The sequence below is a fragment of the Periophthalmus magnuspinnatus genome, chromosome 16 (assembly GCF_009829125.3).
Source record: "Periophthalmus magnuspinnatus isolate fPerMag1 chromosome 16, fPerMag1.2.pri, whole genome shotgun sequence".
Classification (NCBI taxonomy): Eukaryota; Metazoa; Chordata; class Actinopteri; order Gobiiformes; family Gobiidae; genus Periophthalmus; species Periophthalmus magnuspinnatus.
In genome coordinates, this window is record NC_047141.1 from 7,782,487 (window position 1) to 7,806,980 (window position 24,494).

Below are 24,494 nucleotides of genomic sequence, written 5' to 3' on the forward strand. Positions count from 1 at the left end.
TCAGCCAATCAGGACGCAGAACACAATTTTAGAACTGGAATTTTTATTGTGACCAATGATTACATTAGCAATTTATGTTTTAACTGTAGGATTCTGTTCACTGTTTACACACAATCATGCATTTTCCATTTGAGAGAAGACTTGAAAGACTTGTTTGAACAGGTTGTATGTGTTGTTTGCAAAAGGACACTACATTTGTGATTAGGGGACGGGTCTAAAAGAGGGAGTATTTAACTTCTATGGGGTATTAACTGCTCGCACATAACATATTTACATCACCATGTTACCTTTTATTGCTTTGAAAATGCTATATTCACTAACAAACAACATATTAACATGTTTTATAAATGTTACTGTTGTCTTTGCTCTCCATGCTAAGTCACTTCCCCTTCAAAGCACTATCACAATACAATCAGCGTGCATCCTGCTAAAGAAACTACTGCACATCACGTCAGGTTTGTGATGTTGTAGTGCATTGTTTTGTATCATACTTTTGGATATTTATGAAAAACAGGTGACGTAGACTTGTGGGCGGAGCATTGGACTCGTATGACTGTTAGGAAGATTTGAATAGGGACCAGGACAGATCGCTAGATTACTCAAACATGCATGGATGACATCTTAAACCTTTTCAGGCATGAACGTTATAACATAGTACAAAGCTACAGAAAGTTATTGTTGCGTGTTTAGGTTTTGGTATTACCTGCTTTGCTACAAAAAAAAAAAAAACATCTTGTGACTGCAAAATCTAATTTCCCTTGGCTTTAATTGAAATTTAATTAATGAATCCAATCTATTAATAAAGCAATTATCGGCCTGCCAGTTGAACAGCACAGAGGCTTGGTCCTGGCTGTGGATGTATGGATATGAGCCACGTGAATTTAATTATTTATTAAACTATTTCTGTTAATAAATGTCAACAAAGGGGGTGCCCTATAGCTCAGTAACACATTTAAGCAAAAGTCAAACATCACAGGCTGTTGTGTAAAGGGCCATATTACACTGTTTTCTGATCTATGTTCTAATGTTGTTTCCTTATCACAAACAGACCTGGAGTTGTGTTTTGTTTCATTCACACATGTTTAACACACCCTGCATATTTAGGCATATTCTCTCAAATTGGAAACACTCTGTTCCACCTTGTGATGTCATGTGGTAATACAGGGAGTGCTCCGCTGTGCACAATAAAACACATTAGAAGCAGGTAGTACGGTGGATTTATTTTGAAGAGTTGCTTCTCTGTACTAGGTCAAAAATAAAATTTTGCTCAAAAACATGGGAAAAAAATCAACACAGGCCCTTTAGTCTTAATTACCTAACATGTTTTTTTCAATTGGTTTTAAATTGCTAATAAAAAATATGAGGTTTACATTTGTCGCTTACTATATCGTGGTTCACCTTTCACGGTAAATAAATGTTGGATCGCAGTGTGACTCTGAAGTGCTGTATGTTTGCAAGTTTTCTCCCCGACAAAACCCACAATGTCGATGAAACTTTCTGCACCGACAAAGGCGCCTACGAAGGTTTAAACTTTGAGAGTGTTTAAAGAGAGAAATGTGAGAAAATGTTAATGCCTGTGTGAGAAAAGTGTAAACATATAGAATAATTGTAAAAAAAATAAAGCTGTTACTTCGTGGATTTCGCCTATTGCAGGTTATTTTTTAGAATGTAGCCCCCGCAATAAACGAGGGACCACTGCACTCTTTTCACTCACCGGTAACTTGGCCTGTGTACACGTGTCTATGAACACTGACATGAGATGAACCATATACCAGAAAAGCTACATAGAGCACCTTTACTTTGTCGTTTATCTCTCCTGGTTGAACTCCAGCAGACCATGTAATGTACCACATTATTTGAAACATTGATGTTGTGGGGGTCTCCGTGTGTCTCTAAGGTCGAACGGTGAAAAGCCTGCTCTCAGATAATTACAACGCCACGCACCTCTGACACTGTGGGAATTGAACCTACGACTCTGCATTAAGCTGAAATGTCAGTGCTCGCTGTACATCTCTGCAGACCGCTGAAAGGCCGCTGGTTAGTCATCTGTTTACTGCTCCAGATGCCCTGGTCTCAGAGCGCCACGGAGAAAAACACGCATGATTCCCTGTTTCATTTCAGGAAGCTCCACCCACTAGTAATCTGAGATGTGCAACAGTGTCAAATCTGCACCTGAAGATGTTTTATATTTTTATTTGATCAGCTTGCATCCATAGATTAAAACATTTTTCTCCCATAGAGACACAAGAATCACCCGTTAAAGTAGCACCTACATACACCAAACAAACCGGATTCTTATTTAAGATTATGACGTAATTTACAGAGGGATTTACTGATATTTAAAACAGATTTAAAGACGGGGTGTTACACGTTTATGGGGTATTAACCATGTTACCTTTTATTGTTTTATGAGTGCTATATTTTCCGAAAACAATATATTAACATGTTTAATATGTTTCTGAGTCCCCCCCTCCCTTTTCTCTCCATGCTAAGTCACTCCCCCTTCAGAGCACTATCACAAAACAATCAACGTGCATCCCGCTAATGAAACTACTGCACATCCCATCAGGTTTGTGGAGTTGTTGTGTATTGTTTTGTATCATGCTTTTTTAATATTTCTGTTAAATTGTCATATGGGAGCATGGCTGATGTTGTGGGCGGAGCTTTGGACAGAATCTTACTGCTAATCGTGAGGAGGGTTTGAATAGGGCCCAGGAGAGATCGCTAGATTACTCAAACATGCATGAATGACATCTAACCCCTCTTAAGATATGTTTTTGATGAGGGAATGACATTATTGCGCGGTAGAAAGTGCCAAAAAATTGATTGTGCATAATACCCCCTCTTTAAGTTTTAAAGTCCCTATTTGTAATTAGACAACACCACTAGATGAAAATTCTGCTCCATATGTACAACATCTGCTTCCTGGTTGTAAGACTGCACAGATCATCAGAGCATAAACCCTGTCACAAGTTACATCTATCTACCATCCTCAATTCATCAGCGAGATTATATTCAAAGACCTAGGTTCACATGCAAAGACACCAAGAGAGACTAATGAGTTGTGTTCATGGAGAGCACGGGACAGTAAGTCTATGTGAGAGTCACTGTGTTTAAAAGAAATATCCAATCTTATTATTATTCTTTTGCGCTCCACAAACTTAACTCTAATCTTATGGTCTTTCAATTAACAACCATAACGTTTTAGAAGACTTTAGACTTGTGCTTTTTCAGTTTTTGTTTCATGTGAATACGCCCAGTAATTACAAAGATATTAACCATAAATCAGGTCAACAAATCTGTAATCTGACAGTTAAACAGTACAACAAATTCCACCATAGAAATCTGACCTGTCCCCATTTCAATTTGAAAGGAGTTTTGTGGAAATTGACTTTTTCCTCCGTGTTATGGTTTTATACGTCATCCATGCATGTTTGAGTAATCTCGTGATCTCACCTGGGCCCTATTCGAACCTTTCTTATGGTTAGCTGTAATATTCTGTGCAACGCTCTACCCACAAGCGTACATCACCCATAATTCTCCATAAATATACAAAAACATGATCCAAAACAATGTACTACAACTTCACAAACCTGATGCAATGTGCTGTAATTTCCTTAGCGGGATAGTGCTCTGAAGGGGTTAGCAACTTAGCGTGGGGAGCAAAGCGAGGGCACTTTTAGGATATTTTAATATATTATTTTTGGTAAATTTCAAAGCAATAAAAGTTAAAATGTGGATCTAAATATGTTATGTGTTAGCAGAGAATACCCCGTACAAGTCTTTAAACTATACGGATTCAAGAATGTAGTGATGTCACGAGAACGCAACCTATTCATTGTGCAGCTGCAATTAAAAACAGGCCATTGAAGCTATAAACATACATTTGATTGTTTTTTGTTTTTTTTTTACTCCTTCTCTCAGAGCTAATCTCTTCTTTGGCGGTGTTGACGCGGCGCAGCTCCACTTAGTGCGACTTCATTCTGGCTAAACGGCCCGGCCTCGCGCAGTCCCACCGGCTCCCAATTCGTGTAATGAAGCTTTAATGGCCATTTGGAACAGCCAATGTCATTAGCAGTCAGAGTTAGTTTCCTCCACAATTTGCAGTGGAGAATGAAGATGAGAGAGGGGTTCACCTGCTGGTTCACTCGCGCAGATAAGACGAGATAACACCATATTATACGATTCAATTGTTATTAGAATGCACTCAACTGGCAGGGAGAGTACTTAAAGCCCCACTACGGAACATTTCAGCCAAAAAGTATAAAAAAACGTACATTGTTTTGATTGTGTTTTTTTTTATTGTACTAAAAAAATCTTGCAAACAACGCCTCCTGCCTTGCCTCTCCACAGACCTGGCTTGTAACATGACCTAGTAGGCATGCCACCTGCTTGTCGCCATGGAAATCTCATTGCTTTACCATAATAATGTAATCATAAACCATATCAATCTCCACAAAAAATGTTCTAAAGTATGGCTTTAACTTGGATTGGAGGTGCCGATCGCCAGAAATGTTACAGCGTGGGGCATTAAAGGTCTTATACATTTGTAGTCAGGCTTTTTGAGTTATTTTTTGACACGTTAGCATTGGTTTTAAAGTTTTTCTAACCTAAAATAATGTATGTGTATGGTAAACATTTAAAAGTAAGATGAGCTGGGTCATGGAGAAGGTCATTGGATCTTTTAGGAACTGGAGAAGCTTTTCCTGTGTTACCACCTAGTGACATCACAAGGTGGAACTGAGCGTTTTGAGCTCTGGAAATTTGTTCACCATAAAATGTAGGTACAGTAAAAGGCTATTGCATATGAAGAATAAGCTGTCTGTGTAATCCCTCAGTGGTCTGGGTAGGTTCATAGTGGTCCATGGGTGTATACTAGTCTATGTGTCTTATACTTGTTCTGATACAGCTAGTTCTCATTCTAAAGATATTCAGGAAAGGTTAATTTGTGTTCTGTGAATGTAACTTTTTTAATACCGATTTGTTCAATTGAGTACCGTATATAGTTCCAATACTAGTTTTAGTATCGATAAGAATCTGATTTTCGATCTCTTTGATGACCTTAATTACCTTTAGTCCATGACACAGTTATTATTGTTAATACATAATTTATTCAACCTAAATTAGTTCAGAGTTATGATCTGACACATGCCACACTGTTTGAGATGCAAAGTAAGATTGTATTATGGATTACAGTGTGGCCTCAACTTCAGAAAGTATTTCAGTTCACTTTAAATAATACATTATACAGTGTCCCTCTTTTATATCAGGATGTCTTGTGTATGAAAATGGTAAGGCTTTATCGTTTATTATAGAAAAACTCTCATACGGATCCTTCTCTAGGTCTTCATCAGGATTTAAGGTCAGGAGTACCTATACGCACACTTACATTAAAACTGATGTACCCAACTTTTTTGTATCTGAGTAAATGTTTTGTTTTATTTCTCGTCAGCCCAGAAGTAAGCGCTGAAAGCAGTGCTCTGATTGGCTACTCTTGATGGTCCACCCGTACCTACTTCCTCCTCCCGCCCTGTGAAAATCAGACACCTTTGCTTTAATTTCATGGAGAATTGTACGTAGCCTGTGCTCTTACAATTTTAAAAATGTTTTTACTACAATTTTAACTGAACCTGGGTTGCCAGTGCCTGAAGATTTTCTCGTTCTCGGTATATGGACAGGATATACTGCCGCAGTAGAGGCTCTGATTAATGATTGGCTGCAGGCTCTGGGGTTTAGGTAGTGACGACTCAGATCAGAGAGAGGCCTTTTAGGTTTAAACCAACTGGATTTCAGCGTTGAAACTGGCAACCCAAATAGAGTTACTACTTGCCTCACTTTAATCTAAAGCCTAACCTAAGTATTTACATCCTGATTTGTCCTCATAAGAGAGGCAGGTCCCCATCAGTGGTGGAAGGTAATGAAGGAGCAGTAGTCTTAAATTACTGTACTTTAATTGACTTTTTAGGTGTATGTACATTTTCTAACGGATATTTTTTACTTTTACTTCACTGCATTTAAGAGCAGGTATCTGTACTTTCTAGTCCACTACATTTTTTAACTGGACTATAAATTTAAAAGTACTTTTCGTATGATTTGAAATGTTATTTTTATCATGTTTGTGGTAACATCCGGATTAAAGGTTTTGACTTCAAGCTTCGACGTTGAGCAAACAAAAAAATACACAAAATTCATTTGAAAAATTAAGAAATTGATTCATATTGTTACTGTTGAGCAAAATATGTGTCATGTTTTAATCAATATCACTACATTTAACACTTGAACAGATTAGCAACACTTGTATGAAACACTGAAGTACATTTTTAATTAGGTTCTTAAATAGTTTTACCTATGTACATTTTTTTTCATGTGCCACTTTAACCTCTGTATCTGTACTTTTACTTAAGCAACAAAACTGAGTACTTCATCCACCACTGGTCCCCATTATGTGAGCGTGTGTGTACAGATAAGTCCCCACAGTGTGATAAATACCCACCCACAAACACAGTCTGCGATCGAAGTACGTCCATGTTTAAATCAGGAACTCAAACACACAAGTTGGTCATCTTTATTTTGTTGTTTTAATGGATCAGAACCAGGCATGTGGGGAGCAGAGGACAAAGCTGGAGTCTGTTACATTTTGACACGTTTTAGTAAAAAATAAGACGTATTAGTAGTTTCTTTATATTACTATTGTTCTAAGATAATCATTTAACAGAAAAATGCGTTGTCAAAGTGTTACCAAGCACAAAATCCCACGTACCGGACCTAAATTAAGTTCTGATTTGAACATTTGTATGCTTTTTTTGGCAGTTGTACCTGTATTTACGTATATGGAAATTCCTTTTGCATAAAATTGGCTTCACGCACTGCTACTGAAGGATAAACACGCCTGCTGGTTTATAGTGAAGATACATTTTGCAATGACAGGAAATTGCTTATTCAAGTTGCTTAACCAAATAACTGTGTACGAAACAAAACACAACTCCAGATGTGTTTTTACTGAGGAAAAATTCAGAAGAGCTATTTTTGCATGTTATTGGAACTTTAAACCAGAGGTGCCCCGATCTTTATATCAATACTTAATCTGAGTATCTGTCAAGCAATACAAGGGCAGGGACTGAAACTAAGAGGCTATAAACTGATCCTAACTTAGGGTAACCACCTTAAATTGTAGAAAAAGAGGTACCAGTTTTTGAATGTGGAGAGACACGGAGGGATGAACTCGGGAATTTTAGCTCTATATAATAAGTAGGAATAATAAATACGAAGTAAGTTGAGTTTTAGTTTTTATCAATCATCACGCAGATCATGGAAAAGCTACAGGCAAACGTATTACAACCCTGAAGGCCAGTACATGAAAACAGTTGATTTCTTTGTGGTTGAAAAAAGGATCATGTATGTAAATGTCACTTTTTTATAATTCATGTGTCATCGCTGTAAAAATGAGAGACAGGACAGAGGACAGTGCGGGACAACCGAAACAGGGACGGGTGGTCACCCTAATCCTAATATGGCAATAGTCATTTATCAACATAACATACGTAATACCTAAAGGGCTCTATGCACAACAGTTTGGAGAGCTCACTGTGTCTCAAAGATAACTTTTATTAAAACAGCGAACCAATTAAAATTTAAACTGATTACTTAAGACTGGTGAAGTATTTATCGTATTTGTAAAGTCTTAACATGTTGTCAGTGATGCACACAACTCACTGTCCACTGCGTAATCTTTAAAGGGCATCTATCCTAGTACAGAGGTCAAAATAAGTCTGTAATAAAGGTGTGTAGTGGCTGTTTCTACCGTATTTTCCAGACTACAAGGCACACTTTTTTTCATAGTTTGGCTGGGGGTGTGACTTATACTCAGATGCGATTTATATGTGAAATATGTTTTTTTATTCATTATTATGCATTTTTTTGGCTGGTGTGACTTATACTCCAGAAAATATGGTATTTATAAAGTACTGCATTTCCTCCAAGAATCTGGAAGTGTGGGTTAGCATACTAGTTGTTATCATGATGATAAAACTAATTATTATGCTCAGAATGCATAAGGTAAGTGAGAAATAACTAATAACATGAACTAGTTTTGTTTTTCATGTTTATAAGTCAGTAAAAAGCAGGTAGGCATACGGAGCCGGCAATAAAACCTATAAACATATGGTCAGGAAGTAGTAATGCTAACAGTGAGCTAGCTGTTCACCGTTGTGCACAGAGCTAATTCCGGTACTATCATCAGAATTACCATTATTACATCTCAGATTTATACATTCCGTCAATCTTTCTTTTGACACGGTATCATCCCGTTTTTCATCTGTACCAGCGGACACCTGACGTAGATTCCTTTTGACACCGACCGTAACGTGAGTGCGTATCCATGGAGCTGTCGTGGAGGTAAACCGGTCCGCCACAGCGCCCACGTGTCACCCATGAGCGGCTCTAACGTGGAGTGACACCCAGCACCCATCTACGGTGACGTGCCCGTGTCGGCGGTGATTACGAGAGGCAGACGGGACGCATGATTGAGACGAAAGCGCACCATCAGAGTAAACAAGTCAATTAACTGAAGAAAAGACGGGATTGTTTTGTGGCCTCCGTTACAATATTTACATAAATACAATCAGCAGATTCCCGTTGGCTGTTAGCTGCGAGCGGTTATGCATATAGGTTTAGGGTTGCAACCGTAGATACAAGAGGGAGACTGTGGGAAGGTAAGGTATGCGGCTGGAATGTAGCGGAGGACATATTGGAGAGGTCATGTCATTGTGTTGTTAGTCAATAGAAGCGCAGGGGATGTTCAGACACTATTCACCTTGAAAAGTTTGTCCGAAACATTTTAGATCTTGTCCTTGAACAAAGACAGCTGAAGTCTAATTTGATTAAACGTCACATCAACTCGAGATGGGGATTTTATCAATACAACCTAGCCTACTATTATCAAGTGTAATGTCATCACGGCTTGTTTGGGTCCAAAAGTTCCATAAACCCAAACCGCAGAAACAGGGACGTTGTCTGAATCTTATGATGAACTAAAGGCATCCCAGGGGTAGAAACTCTTTCATGCTTAACAATATCAGTGGCTGCTTATAATACGTACATACGATTTTTATATTTTTATCTTATGGCCAACAGCAATAATTGGTGTGGTTTAACATTGGAGCATGTTTCCTATTAGTACTTCACTCTTTTGCCTTGATCTCCCCAATATGTCATGTATTTTTTAATGACTTCTCCTTTTTTTTACATCTATAGTTGCAACTCTATAAGTGTTAGTCTCATCGTTGCTATAGAACCTCTTTTAGGTCTTCTTCTGTGGAGCGCAGTCTATTGTCAGCTCCTTGGATGTTTTTATTTTTTACAAGGCTCAAGATGACCCCTACATGGCCTCATTTCCTGTCCCTGCTTCCTTCTTAAGCCCCTCCCCTTTGTTCGTTTCACGCGATCACCCAGTGGGCAGGTAGGGCGTGTCGCTGTGATAGTTGTAATCTGGACACACCTTCTGCACCAGCTTGTAATCGGTGCTGTGGAACGTGATGAAGATGCAGATGACCTTAAAGGGCTTGGAGCACAACCAAGACACGTGGCTTTGGGTCTGCTCCTGTGGGCAGCTCTGTGATGGGTCGTGGGCGCACAGGGAGTTCCGCGTCCCTTTTTCCACTTTCTCGTACTCCACGCGGCAGTTGAAGAGCTTGGTTTCTTTGGTCTCCAGGGCTGTCTTCTGCTGCTGCTGGTGGTGGTTGTTTGGTTGGTGGAAGTGCGGGTGAGGTTGGACTTGGAACTCCACGGCTTTGGTGGGAGGTACCAAACCCACGGAGACGTTGCCCTGCCCGGTGGAATTGTGCCGGAAGTAGACGCTGAAAGTCCCGTTGCCGTGGTCGACAATCTTGCCAGTGATGAGGAGGTTGAGCTTGACGGTCTTGATGTTGGAATGGAAGTCGCCCCAACCGAACATCTTCTTGAACTTGCCGGTTTTGACAATAGGTCTCCGCTTTGTTCTGGAGCGGGGATCGCGGGGGTCTCGTGGGGAGGAGGAGGAGGAGGAGGTGTTGTAAGGCCAGTTCCAGTGCTCCTGTTTGGAGAAGGGGTCCGGGTCGTCGTAGTCCAGGTGGAGGGAGGTGAAGTTGTCCTTGCCGTAGAGGTTCTGGGAGAGCAGGCGGCTGATGGACACGCTCTTGCTGCTACTGCTGCTGCTGCTTTCAGCCCAGTAGGTCTTCACTTTGGACTTGGGGGTCTCTCTAAGATGGGAGTCGGCACCAATGACCTGCAATGACAAATTAGATTGATGTGAGGGACAAAAAATGTGTTCTAATTTTAAAACTAAAACATAAAAGCAAACTGTGTTAATGGAGAAGACAATAAGAGATGTTCTTCCAATATGTAAGGAACTGGAATGGATAGCCTCACAGCAAGAAGTTTCCGGGGTTGACACCTGGACATTTCTGTACATAGCTTGCACATTTCTCCCTGTGTCTGGGTAGGTTTCCTTCAGGCACTCCGGTTTTCCCCAACAACCCAAACATAAACATAAAATCCTCTTGCTAACGTGGTCCTGACTAAAACTAGCTCAAGATATGGAGGTTGATCCCCACTGTGTCTGCCACAAAGAATGGGTCACATGCAGGGACACAATAAAGGTGTAATCTAACCGAGACAGTCAAACTTCACACTAAGTACGAAATAAACCAGGCCTTTAGCAAGACTATTCAAGATCAAACTGAGAAAAAATCAGGTCTAAAATAAGGCTACATCATGACTTAAATGTCTACCATCTGCTGACAGGTTATTGCTTTGCCTGTATGTTGGACATTACATTAATCAATCAATCAGTTTTTATTTATAGAGCCTTTTACAACACTAAAGATGACCAAAGGGATTTCCAATAAAATCAAAAACAATTTAAAAACACACAATATGCAATAATCAGTGAAAAAAATTAGACAAACTGCACTGTACTGGTGTCACTCGCGTAAGTGCATTTTGAGCCTAGGTTTAAAAAGCCTGCGTCTGTGATGTCTGTGATGGATTACCGTAAATTTGGGACTATAGAGTGCAAATGAATATAAGCCGCACCAGCTAAATTTGAAAAGAAAATCAATCTTGTACATATATAAGCCGCACCTTAATATAAGCCGCAGGTTTTCATATTGAACGTGAGATATTTACACAGAAAGACGGTACACGGACAGGCTTTTTTTAAACTGTGCCTGATAATTGGCACCGATATGACTTCAACACGGGATGAATATACCTGCAGGTTTAGACAATAAAGCTGTACCAACACGTGCCATCTGCTTCTTACATTGACCAAGTTGGATTCATTGATGCCGAGCTCATGTGCAGTGGCTCTATTTCCTTCTTTATCTTAAAAACTGCATCATATCCATTTCGTCGTGTGTTTTCCATGATGAGGGCGTGTGCATGATGCGCAAAATGACCATTCAAAATCAAAACTAGTGAATTCTTCAGAGCATAATCTTTCCCCACGTCTGTTTCACTTTTACGTTTACAGCTAGAGAGCGTTATCCAGTAAAATTCTATAAATAAGCCGCACTGTTGAATAGGCCGTAGGGTTCAAAGCGTGGGGAAAAAGTCACGGCTTATAGTCCGAAATTTACAGTATATATTGCGGGGCATCGTGTAACAAATAAAGGTTCTCTTATCTTATGTTGTATGAAAGATATGGAGCCATAAAGTGCTAAAGTTACGTCGCAACAATTTTTGGTTTTAGATGTTTTTAATCTGTTTAAATTCACGTCGGACATAATACAGAGGTGTAAATTGAACGACCCCGCTTGCACAGTTGTAACACTCTCTCACTTCACCTGACACTCCTCTCCTGCCTGCCACTAGTCTTGCCCAGCCTCCCTCCGGGCTGCACACCGCTGACCCCCCCATCTCCTCCTCCTCCACCTCCTCCACTACCTCCTCCTCCCACTGTTGGTTTACCTAATGTCCACGGCTGCCCTAGTGGTGTGTGAAATGCCAAGATAAAGATAAAAACAAGTCCATCTCGACCCGCGACCCAGAGACGAATGGACCTCCCCTCTTCTGCGGCGCTTTACCTGCTCAACGTAGCCCGTGCACATGATGGATGGTTCACTCAGCCTACCCCCCTCCCGTCCCACCCCTCCAATCCCCCTCCCACCAAAAAGAAAAAAAAAAGAGAAGAAGACAGCCGATCTATCCCCCCCTCGCCGTTAACATCCAGATCAATATTGCGAAAATAAGCTTTGTTCTCATTCACCGAAGTTCAACGCGTGTGACATTGTGTGCGGTCGTCGGCGCAGCGGCGAACGCCCCGTGAAGCGTGTGGGTGAACTTTGGCTCAGATGGGTGGGGTGTGGGTGTGGGTGGTGGTGGTGGAGGAGGAGGAGGGGATGGGGCTCTGAAAGGATGGCCTCCAGTTGTTTTGAAGAGCAGAGAATGATGAATGCGCGCGAGGAGAGGTGGACATTTAGCGCGCCATTCACCCTTCTCTCAGCGAGGACAAAGGAAAGGGTAGCGTGCTTTTGGGGGAGATTCGATGATAGTAATGTAGAGGTGTGTAACAAGAGGAGAGTTGCTAAGAAAATCGATACCCAGATTGTAATTAAAGGAACAGTATGTAGCTTGCGCTCTTATAGTTGTAAAAAAGGTGTCACAATCACAACTGAACTGTGTTGCCAGAGCTTTGACCTGCAGATAGAGGACACAGTGAGGTTTTGCTCATTCTCAGTGTATGGACAGCATATACCGAAGTGCCCGAATCACTGATTAATGATTGGCTGCAGGTGCTGGGGTTTAAGAAGTGACGATTCAGATCAGAGAAAGTACTTTTAGGTTTACACCAACTGGCAACTCAAATGAGAGAATCATGTGAGGCTCATTCTGCTTTCTAATTGGATAATCGTTGAGAGAACCAAAACACCAAATTCTAAGATAGAGAACATGTCCATCATAACCTATTATTTTTGTAGAATAAAGAATAAAGAATAAGTCAGCTTTATAATAGTTATCAGTAAAAGCTAGATTTGATTTGACTCCAAATAAGTAAGGTCATGTTTATAGAATTTAAAATCTAAATTATACATACAGTTAATTGGATACTGGATATCTAAAGTATTGATGCTTTAAAAATGTCATGGACTCTGTATTGTTTCCATGTTTAGTTTCATATCTACTCTCTATTTTGAAATAAATAAAAAATAAAAAATGTTGCTATCATGAAAAAAATACAATAAATTTGAATGTGTTAAAGACTTAATATAAATGTTCCAACACGCTATTAAAAGTGTGGTGTTTCAGTCAAACCTACGTCAATTGCAACACTTTGAATAACTGACATCATTATCATATAGTCTATGGCCCTCTGCTGCGTACATGTTTGAATATGCGCACATTTAAATTGATATATAAATATGTTTCAATTGTTGGACCATCCAGTAGGAAAGTTACATAACTTGCTCTTATTCAGCCTTAATAAAGCATGAACAAAGCCTTAATTCATAATGAACAAAAAGATTCAGGCTTAGAAACTACTTTGGTTTAGATATTCATTTTGTAGTTACTAAGCCTAAATCATTCGTAATAAAGTATTATTACACTTCTATGGGACATTAATTGCTAACACATCACATTTAGATCACCATATTATCTTTTATTGTTTTGAATTTGCTGAAAATAACATCTTAATCTGTCAAGTTTCAGTTTCGTTTTTGACGCTCAAAGTCTCCCGTCCCTTTGCTCACTCCCCCTTCAGCGCGCTATCATAACACAAACAGCATGGATCCTCCTAATAAAACTACTGCACATCACATCAGGTTTGTGAAGTTGTAGTGTATCGTTTTGTATCATGCTTATGTATATTCATGGGAAATTGTCGTGCAGGAGGATGGGTGACGATACAGGCTCGATTTTGCATAATACCTCTTCTTTATGGCCGATAAAAGTGCAGTTATTATAAAGCTGTAATGATATATTTAACTTATTTTTAAAGCAAAAATGTATGCATGATTTTGCATTCACAGACTACAAATTTAAACCAAGTCAAAACTACTCAAATTACAAATCTAAACTCTGCTCATTTTACACATGTTACTGCTTTTGCCTTTTGCAGTGTAACTCTATTCACTTGGCAGAATATTGCTGCCATATTGTGTGCTCCACCTCTTAAAGCCTTTTATGAATCTACGCTAGCTCCAAACTCAAGCCTTCTTATCGCTGATGGATTGGACGGTATCCAGGGGCGACCACTATTTATCGGCCCTATTACTAGCTACATAACATGCGGTGCAATGCAAAAAATCTCCTTCAAAAGCGCCCGGATCTACCCAACTGTCCGAACCTGCTCTGAGTTATGGCCACATTACATTGAGGCTGCGTCGCCGGATTCGTAGCGGTCGCATTTTATCATGTTTCAGTTGATAATGCTGCTAATAAAAGTCAAAATGTCGGCGCTGACAGCATATTTTACATAAAGGGGAAGTCAGCACCTGGTGTGATGGACTGGGAGAAAGTAGCAGAGAAATGGCCCACTAGAGGGTCACTAAAGTATTGTACGGGTGAAATATGGGGTGCCTTCAGGGGCCGTGCATAAATAAGGGCGTTGAGACTATCTGATAGAGTTTCATGTGAAGTATGTCTGTAGTAGTGGGTATAGGCAGAGGATGAAGGTTTGATAACAGGACTGTACTAATGTTAACTGATTGTTAAAGGATCCATATTGCTCTCTTTTCTGATCTGTTATAATGTTGTTTCCTCATCACACAAATCCTGTATATTTAGGTTGAGTTCTTTTCTCAGACTGAAAATACTGTTCCACCTTGTGATGTCATGTGGTAATACAAGAAGTGCTCCACCGTGTTTTTAAACTCCATACACCTTCACTAAAATCATTTGAATGATTTTAGCCCTGGAATTGCCAATCTCTACTGAACAAAAAAGGTAAAAGGTAGTGGTTAACTTAAAAATGATCACTTCAGGAGCATCACAAGGTGGAGATGTAGACAGACTAATAAACCAGGATTGTGTGAATGAAACAAAAGACAACTTAAGGTATGTTTTTGAGGAGGTAACAGCATTATAACATGGCTAAAAGCTCACAAGAGGCAACTTTGGATAGTACAGGACCTTTAAACTGTATATGACAGGTTAGATTACTTATTTATTACTTTTAAAAAATATTGTGTTGATGTTTTTAATAATGACACGGGCAGCACATGTGACATAAGTACAGGCAATTTCACAACTAGCAACCATACTTTACTGATAGTTTTGTTCAAAAAATTGTGAGAAAACTGTCTCCTTGTATTTTTTGCATGTAAACTTTTTTCCACCAACTGCAACTTGGCTGATGTAAAACTATAACAATATTTACCACACGTACTATCCCACCAAACCAAGTCAGAATTAGAGAAAACATGAAAACCTCAACTATGCACAAAGATACTAGTACTGAAATATCTCTATAATTGTTGTAGTTTGGTTGCTACTGATCCATAACACACACTTCAATACATTACGAAGATGTCACCAGTAAATCTACCCGTTTTCAAATGAGCGTGACTGACAGGTGAATTAGCCAATCAGGGACATGTGTGGTCCTTCCATATCAAATAAAGGGAAAAAACATCACAGGGGGCTGAAAAAGATCAAGGATTTCTGCAGAATCAATGAGTGAAGCATTAACCTTGCTTTAATTCTCAATCATAGGTTTCAATCAGCTCCTTGTGTCACTGAAATAAATCTGATTGCACGATCATGTTTGACTGGGCTTGAGACGCAACAGAGGATGTGAGGACCAGAGTGATATCAATCTGTATAAAAAAATACAGAGAGATATAAGTCTGGATTTGCCAGGTAGTTTGGGTCAAATACACCATTCTTCCTATTGGTCGGCTTGGGTCTTTAGTCAACCAAGAATTATTGTGCGTTCAAGTCATTTTCTGAAATATTTTAGAGCCTGAGTTAGAAAATCCAACAAGGCTCCACGCTGTGTTTGGTGAAAATTAAAACCTGACAATTGAAATATTGATCATACTTGTGTTATTTTCACTTTAGCTGCTTCCTCCTGTCCACCCACTTCTGTGAACCTGCTCCTGCAGTATTTGAGCCTCTGCAGTTATGAATGTACTGTTCTGCTCTGTTATGCTAATGTTGCTAAAGTGTAAATGGAGCTAATGTCAACAAAAGAAAATTCACTTTATAGACTGCAAATGTAATAACAAAGTCCGGGTTACTAAATTAACTTCATTTGACGTATTTTGGCTGATATGAGCACTTTCTTTGGTTTCATTACATGGTTGCATCGTTCCTGTAATGTATCCTGCTACTCATTGTTTTTCCGACCTGACAACTGGAACACAGAAAGTTGGAGAAAGTTCTGACCTCCGAGAATGACTGAAACAAAGCATTATATTCAGCAGCTTCAAGCTAACAATATCACCAGCTAACTTAAAGAACAAATACAAAATACACATTTTGGAGCTTTAATCATGTTATAACATTGCTCAAAAACATACTTGTTGAGCTGTATTTTGCTTTATTCACACTTGTTTGATGAATCTTTGTTTAGTAAGTCTGCTCCTTCAAAGCCCCATGGAAACATGCAATTTTAAAATTTCCAGTTTTGTGATGTCACGGTAAAAGTCTGAAGATCTCCTGCGCTGCTTTTAAGTCCATGCATCAAAATCACACATATTGCAAAGTTGCTAACCCTAGTTGTTGGCTGTTTATTGAACAGTAATTCCACATACTGCCTGTAGATGTCGTCTTAACCCTTGTTCCCAGTACTGGAGCACACCTCTAGAAACCAGGTGTCTATAGTCAGAGGAAAGCCATTATTTCAAGTTCTAAAACATAAATTGCTAAAGCAAATGTACTCAAGAGCATGTTTAAATAAAAAAAAAAAAGCAACAGTACAAATAATGCATCAGATTTGATTTAACTTTCCAACAGTATCTTTTTTATATACTAGGTTATATAAGCTTCGCTCCTTATAGCCCCACAGGGTTGGGGTCATCCGGGTGACAGCAGTGCAGTGTTGGAGGAGTCAGGGGCCATGGAGCCTTCAGTCCTAGGGCCCCTGTGTAATGGCTCCCCTGTGTCAGTCCCGGGGCCCATGTGTAATGGCCCCCCTGTGGACCGCTTCATTATCTCTCAGCCTTTCAAAGCCTCATGTCCTATTCATTTATACAGCACGCCAAGACCCCGACCATCCCCACCGCTCTGCAGTGTGGAGTGTGCCTATATAAACCAGGATTAAACCAGGACTAATCCAGGTCTGAAAAGTTGCTTAGAAAACTCAGGCTTATTTCCCAATTTCAAGTAGAGCTTCTTTTATTAAACTAAAATAACCAAAGTAATGCTGCGTCCCAGGCAACTGGAAGGTCAGGCTCCTAGTTGAACATTATGAGTTCAGACCTCAGTGTTCCAGCTGAGTTAACTCATATGTAAAACTTATGATGATTTTTTTTTACCATAGGCTAAAGAAATGTAAACATTAAACGCTAACGTTTATGAGCTGGTTAACAACTCATATCCACTTTTTGTGATGATCACCATTGTTGTAATATGTCATATTTTAACTATAAACAGGAGTCCTCTGATCATCTCCCAGTTCACAAGAGGTAAGTCCCAATTGGAGCGACATTCCAAGGCATTTTTCAACTCAGAGGTTGGAAATATCCCAATTACAAGTTGCTTAGAAGCCACAAGGGTTGAGGAGTTATAAACAATTCTAGACCATTACGCTGGTCTAACCCAAGTTAGATTTAAGTCAAGACTAATGAGAATTTAAAGCAAGAAGTGCAATCCAAAATTAATCCAGGACTTTGTTTCTGTTTCCATAGCATAGCATAGCATAGCATAGCATAGCAGAACTAAATCATGATTAAATCTGGTCAAAACTAAACTTAAAACAAACCTTTGTGGATCAAACAGGACTAAAACAAGTATAAACTGAACTAAAACTAAGACTGAACCAGGACAAAACCAGGACTGAACCAAGTCAAAAGTTACTGGTGTTTATTAATGTGCATTGTCCCTTTTAAATAAATAAATACATAAATAAAATAAGTACTAGTATTGTTGTTGAGCACTTTCCTCTTAGTTTAAAGACGGGGGATTTTACTTCTATGGGGTATTAGCCTAATACATAACATATTTAGATCACCATGTTACCTTTTATTGAATGTGCTATTTCGAAAACACTTTACGTGTACGTTACGTGTGTTTAACATTCTCCCCCTTGAACTGCCACCTCATCGTGGCGGGGGGAGTTTACGTAGGGGCATCATGCCCGTCGTAGGGTTTCTCATGGCAAACAGGTCCTATGTGATGGGTCAAACTAAGGGCACTTCACAATACCTTGATTAACAAAGAAATAGCGAGGATCGTGACGTCGCCTGGTAAGGTGAACCTGAGGCCCCGCCCTGTGGCATCAATGCGAGCACCTGGTGCCCAGACCTTTGCCCGCGGAGCCCAACCGGGCTGAATAGAATAATGTGGGTCCATCCTCCTGTGGGTTCACCACCCACAGAGGGTTTTAAAGGGGTCGACTGCTAAGAGGACTGGGCAGCAGTCGAGGACTGTGTCTTGGCGACCCAATCCATGGACATGGAATGTCATCTTGCTGGGGGGAGGAGCCTGACTTCGTGGAGGAAGTTGAGAGGTGCCAGCTACATATAGTCGGGCTCACCTCCATGCACAGATTGGGCTCTGGTACCCAACTCTTCAAGAGAGATTGTCTCTCCACTTCTCTGGCATTGCCCGCCGGGAGAGGCTTGCTGAGCTGCCACATGTTGGAGTTCACCGCGGTGAACAAGAGGATCACATCCCTGCGCGTTCAGGTTGGGGAAAGGTCTCTCACTGTTGTATCGGTTTTCAGGCCAAACAGAAGTGCAGAGTGCCTGGCATTCTTAGAGTGCCTGGGGTACTGGACAGTGCACCAACCGGGGACTCCACTGTTCTACTAGGGAACTTCAACGCCCAAGTTGGCAACATCAGTGACACCTGGAGATGGGTGATCAGAAATAATGGCCTGCCTCATCTGAATTTGAGCAGTTTTGTTATTGGACTTCAATGCTAGACAGTTTGTCCATAACAAACACTGTGTTTGAAGGGTGTCCATCAGTGCACGTAGCATCCGGACACCCTAGGCCGGAGGTCAATGATCAACTCTATTGTCATGTTATCTGACCTCCGGTGTCTTGGACACTTGGATAAAGAGAGGGGCAGAGGTGTCAACCAATCACCACCTAGTTGTGAGTTGAATTCACTGGAAGAGGAGGAAGCCAGACAGACCTGGCAGCGGTCTTTTGGGAATGTCTGATATTGAGTCCAAGTGGACCATGTTCTCCACCTCCATTGTCGATGTGGCTGCTAATAGCTGTTGTTGTAAGGTCCCTGGTGTCTGTTGTGGTGGCAACGCCTGAAACTGGTGGTCAATGGCGGAAGTAAGGGATCTTGTCAGGCTGAAGAAGGAGTCCAATTCAGATTCTGGAATTTCCCCACTGTGGGACTAATAAAGGCATATCTTATCTTATCTTATCTTATCTTATCTTATCTTATTCAGCCTAGTTGGCTTGTGGGACTTGGAGGCGGACTCATCCATCACCCTGGTTAAAATCACTGAGGTGGTTGGCAAGCTCCTCGGTGGCAAGGCTCCGGGGTGGATGAGAGTCCTGACACACCTCTGCAACATCATGTGGTGGTTGGGGACAATTCCTCTGGAGTGGTCGAAATGAAATGAGTTTCCTCTGCAGGGTGACTGGGGGCTCCCTTACAGATAGGCTGCGGAGCTCAGTCACACAGGAGGTGCTCGGAGTAGAGCCGCTGCTCCTTCACGTTGAGAGGAGCCAGATGAGGTGGCTTGGGCATCTGTTCTGGATGCCTCTCTGGAGAGGTGTTGTGGGCACGTCCTACCGTGAGTAGGCTTTGGGGAAGATCCAGGACACGCTAGAGGGACTGTCTCTCAGTTGACTTGGGAACAACATGGGATCTCCCCAGAAGAGCTGGAGGAAGTGTGTGTGGAATGGTAAGTTTGGGCCTCCCTGCTCAGACTGCTGCCTCCACAAGCCAGCCCCAGATAATGTGGAAGAAAAAGGATGGATATTTAATGAGTCCTTCCTTCCTTTACTTTCCAGTCATTTCCCCTTCAGAGAGCTATCACATTGTTGTTGTGTACAGTTTTGTGTCATGTGTAGACTTATGGGCTAAGCATTGGGCAGAATCTTACAGCAAACCACAAGGAGGTTTTGCAGGGGGCCTGGGAGAGATTGCTAAATTACTGAAATGCATGGATGACATCTCAAACCACTTGTTTTTCATGAAGGAACAATATTATAACATGGTAGAAAGCTAAAAAAGAAAAAAAGATTTAGCATAAAACCCCCTCTTTAAGTTTGACATTATATCTGATGTAAGTGCCACATTAGTATAGACCAGATCAAGTCCGAGTTGAGTTTAAGATGAGTCCTCAGCTCTTCAGTCCAAGTCCAAGTATTCAATGTGCAAATCCAAGTTCAAGTCATGCCATTTATATTTAAGTCACGTTGAATCAATTCAAGCCTCTTCTCAAACCCCCGTCAACACGGAAGTCGCCTGAAGTTTAGTCAGTAGGCGGACTAAAATGACTCCCAACATGATGGACCTTGGTATTGCAAATATGTGTGGGATCCTCTCTTTTCTCCTCTCTCCTGGAAGTTTGTAAACTCCCAAGAACACCCCCCACCCCTCACCGCTCTCCCACCAGCACCCTCTACCCCCCTACACCCCTCAATCCTCCTTCCCCTCACAACATCCAAAGCAGATGCGGCTTTCAGGTGAATCAATAGTGACACGCATTCACTCGTGCTCCCCATTCTGCGCGCATCTGCTCCCATTAAAGGCGGAATGTGTTGGGAGCCCCATACATGTATACACATCCCCCTTCACCAACACCACCACCACTCCTGTACCTCCCCCCGCCCACCCCACAACCGGTTCCCCAGGTATACGCCGGTCCGCTGTTTATCAGACGTTTTTCAAAAGAGACCACCTTATCGCAACCTCCGCAGATAGCAATTTAGTTTTTTCATGCAACGGCTACTATAGGCCATTGCATCGCGCCAATCTGAGAGCGGAGTAGAGAGGAACAGCCTGTTTATGCTATCAGCGCTAACACGGAGTCAGGGAATATATTAAACGGCTGATAAATGGAAAAATTCCCAGCGCGCCGAATCTGGGTCATAAAGTTTGGAGTGAATGAAAAGCTCCCGGGGGAAGGATTTAAGCGTGACACATGATGGGGCTAGTTAAAATCAATCAGGGAGCAAAAAGGATTCATGCTGGAAATTCATAAGGAGGACTGCAAGCCATGTACTGCACCAATATGTTTAGATAAGTAAATATGTGAGGAAATATGAAAGTACATGTTTTGCAGTATTCCTAAAGTAAATATTTAGCATTACTTTAAAAATATAACTTCAAGTGTACTATGTATGTGTGTGAAAATGTGTTTTTTTTGAAGTGGTACCTCTTTTGCTTTCCCTTTCTACAGGTCTGTCGCTGGTATTGCTGAATGTTTAAGTCTAACCACTTTGTGGCACAGCTATTAGCGACATGATTTAAACTTGAATTTTGTACAGCTTTAAAACTATATGTAGTATTTCAAGATGAGATAGACATTTTGATAAGCGCTCACTCACCACTGCACTTAAAGAACACATATTATGCTTTAGCTCCTTATTATACATGCTTTTGGTCACCTCGCGATTGGTATTTCACATTTTCTAACGTCAAATAATGTAAGTATTTGGAATATGACAAGATATACTTTATAAAGGTACGTAGGTGTTGGAGCTCCCTACTGTCTGCAACCGGAATGAACAATGGGAAAATAAACAAATGATGTCCTTATCCCACGTAAATGCTACGCTAACTATGTGTCATGTGTTTGTTTAATGCAATTTGACTGCAGAACGAGTCCAGTGATGGTTTATAGACTTAAAAGCAGTTTAGAAGTCCAGAGTTTTACCTGTGACGCAACAATCCTAACAAAATTCACTTTTTTGAGGCTCAGAGAAGCCAAATTTGGATTAATGGATCCATAAAACAAGCATAAATGAAACACAATATAACTCCAGGCATGTATTTGGTGAGGGGACAACAGTATAACATGGTTAAAATCTAAAAAGTCAATTTTGTGTCCTTCAAAATCTCTGGCCTGTAGAAATACAGCAGTTTGTTGTTAAACAGCTGTGTCCAGCCACAAATAGGACACAATAGCACCATATCCCTTTGACCATTGAAGGAAAAAGTAGCTTTAGGAGATTTATGTTAACCTAGCATGACGGCTAATGCAGCAGAATATAATATAACAAGAGTTCATTTGCAAAAAATGGTGCAATTACAAGAGGTTTGTCATTTTGAAAAGCAAAATTACATCAGTTTCAACAAATTTTCAAAATTAAAGGCCATGTCCTCATTTTTTTCATGTAATTAAATAAAATATGTTTTTCCCCAGTACAAATGTATTATAAAAGCAGCTGCTGTGGTGAAAATGAGACTGATGTGAACTGTCTACATCCAATCATAAAGAGGTTTATTCTAGGTGAAACCGGAAGTGCACTGTTAGCATGCTGATGTTTGGTAGCTTTACTTTGATGGTAAACTCGTGAAATGTTGTGAAAAGTGCTTAGAAACTCGTTTATAGCAAAACATTAGGATGGTCGGAATGTATAAGGTTAGTGAGGAATAATATGAACTATTTCTTTAGTGTTTAAGAAGCAAGAATCAGGTATAACACTTTTAAACAGCTGGTTTACAAATAAACATTTTATTATTCTAACTAATACATTGATACTACTACTAATACTAGTGCTACCATAAGTAAGTGTTACACTAAGCTACTTTATGCACAGTTATAATCTAGTGATAATTATGTGATGATGACAAACTTTGGATACAGCAGGCTCCCGTAGCACAAACACTGTGTACAGTCCAAGAGGAGAAAACCTGTCTGCTTAAATGACGGGGGGTGTGGGCCTTCGGGGGACGTGGATTGGAACAAACTGCAATTATTTTTTGTTCAATTTTCAATTATTTTATCTATTATTAATGTAAGATTACTCTGATCAAATTTAGCCCTGGGTCAAAATCTCACTTTTGAGAAGACAATGTTCCACTTTAACGAGCAAAGGGTTAGGGGGACACGTTATGCTCTATTGTTTTTAACACGGTTTTGGACATTTTTGCATTTAGTTCACATTTAAAAAGTTTAAATAATACTTGTGTGGGAAAATTATAGATTTTACTTTCCATTTGAAGGCTTGGATTTTGGTGTCAATCATGAGTGAAGTGTAAAAATGGAGTGAGGCATGGTGGCAGAGTGGTTAGCATTCGTGGTACACAGATAGAACATTTAGGGCAGGTGAAGCCTTTCTGTATCGTGTATGTATTTTTTGTCCGCATTATATTTTTGCTGACTGAAACACAATAACAAAATAAATTGCTAAAACTATATGAGTTAAAGTAGATATTTTTTGTTCAATCATAACAACTAAATAACATAACAACTAATAAATTAATGAAGGGACCAAGGAGATTAAATCCATGCTCCACTTTTCAATCCCAGAGCCTCCAATCAGTTGCCTGGTGAGTCCAGAATAATGTCTCTCTGTATTTTTACACCGAGGGATATGAATCTGGTCCCCATGCCCTCTGTCACGTCTTGTTTTTTTCAGTGACTCATGTAAAACGAAGGAGCTCATTGGCTCATGCACAAACAAAATTACATGCTTCACTCATTGTTTCTGTTTAAATCTACGGTGTTTTTCAGTCCCTGTTGACATTTATTTTCCTCATAAGCAGCCGTATTTGTTTTAATACGGATGGGCCATGCGTGTCCCTGATTGGCTAATCCACCTGTCAATCACGTCCATCTGAAAACAGGGAGATTTACAGGTGACGGGACTCACATACTTCATAAAGTATTGAAGAGCTGTGTGTTCTAGATCTCAGGCAACCAATGCTCACCATAAACAAACTGCATGTGCCAACAAGCAATCACATACTAGTTATTACAGTAAAAAAAAAAAAAAAATAATAATAATCTTAAGTAAGTTGGCATGACATTTTTTTGTCAACTAAAAAAAAAAATTGACTAAATCTTGCCTAAAACTAAAATTTCCTGTCAAAATAACCATTGTTCTGCCTGGAGTTTGCATGTTCTGTCTGTTTCGATGGGTTTTCGTTGGGTACTTCATCATCCTATAAAAAACACGCACAGTATTCTAATCTTACAGCTTGGTGCTCCTGATAATGAACCTATCTCGTGATCTGAAGATGAGCCCCGGGTGATGCACTGCAGTCGCTCTCTGCTCCTGACAGGTTTAACCCAGAGACATTGAAGGGTGGGTCAAATGCAGAGGACACAATAGTGAAGTCCAATCAAGAAAATAATCATATATTTTGTGTTTTGTGGTATTTAATGAACTATATAATAATCCCATTCACATGTTATATTGATCTAAAAT

General features: G+C 40.2%; 1 protein-coding gene across 1 annotated transcript in view; it reads right to left on the reverse strand.

Moving 5' to 3' along the window:
• Positions 1–9,395: 9,395 nt before the first annotated feature.
• LOC117384121 (neurexophilin-1) overlaps positions 9,396–24,494 on the reverse strand; it is a 29,960-nt gene continuing 14,861 nt past the window's right edge. Inside the window, exon 2 of the mRNA XM_055228140.1 lies at positions 9,396–10,261. Coding sequence (XP_055084115.1) covers positions 9,443–10,261 — 819 coding nt within the window. The 3' untranslated portion in view covers positions 9,396–9,442. The remainder of the gene's footprint in view (positions 10,262–24,494) is intronic.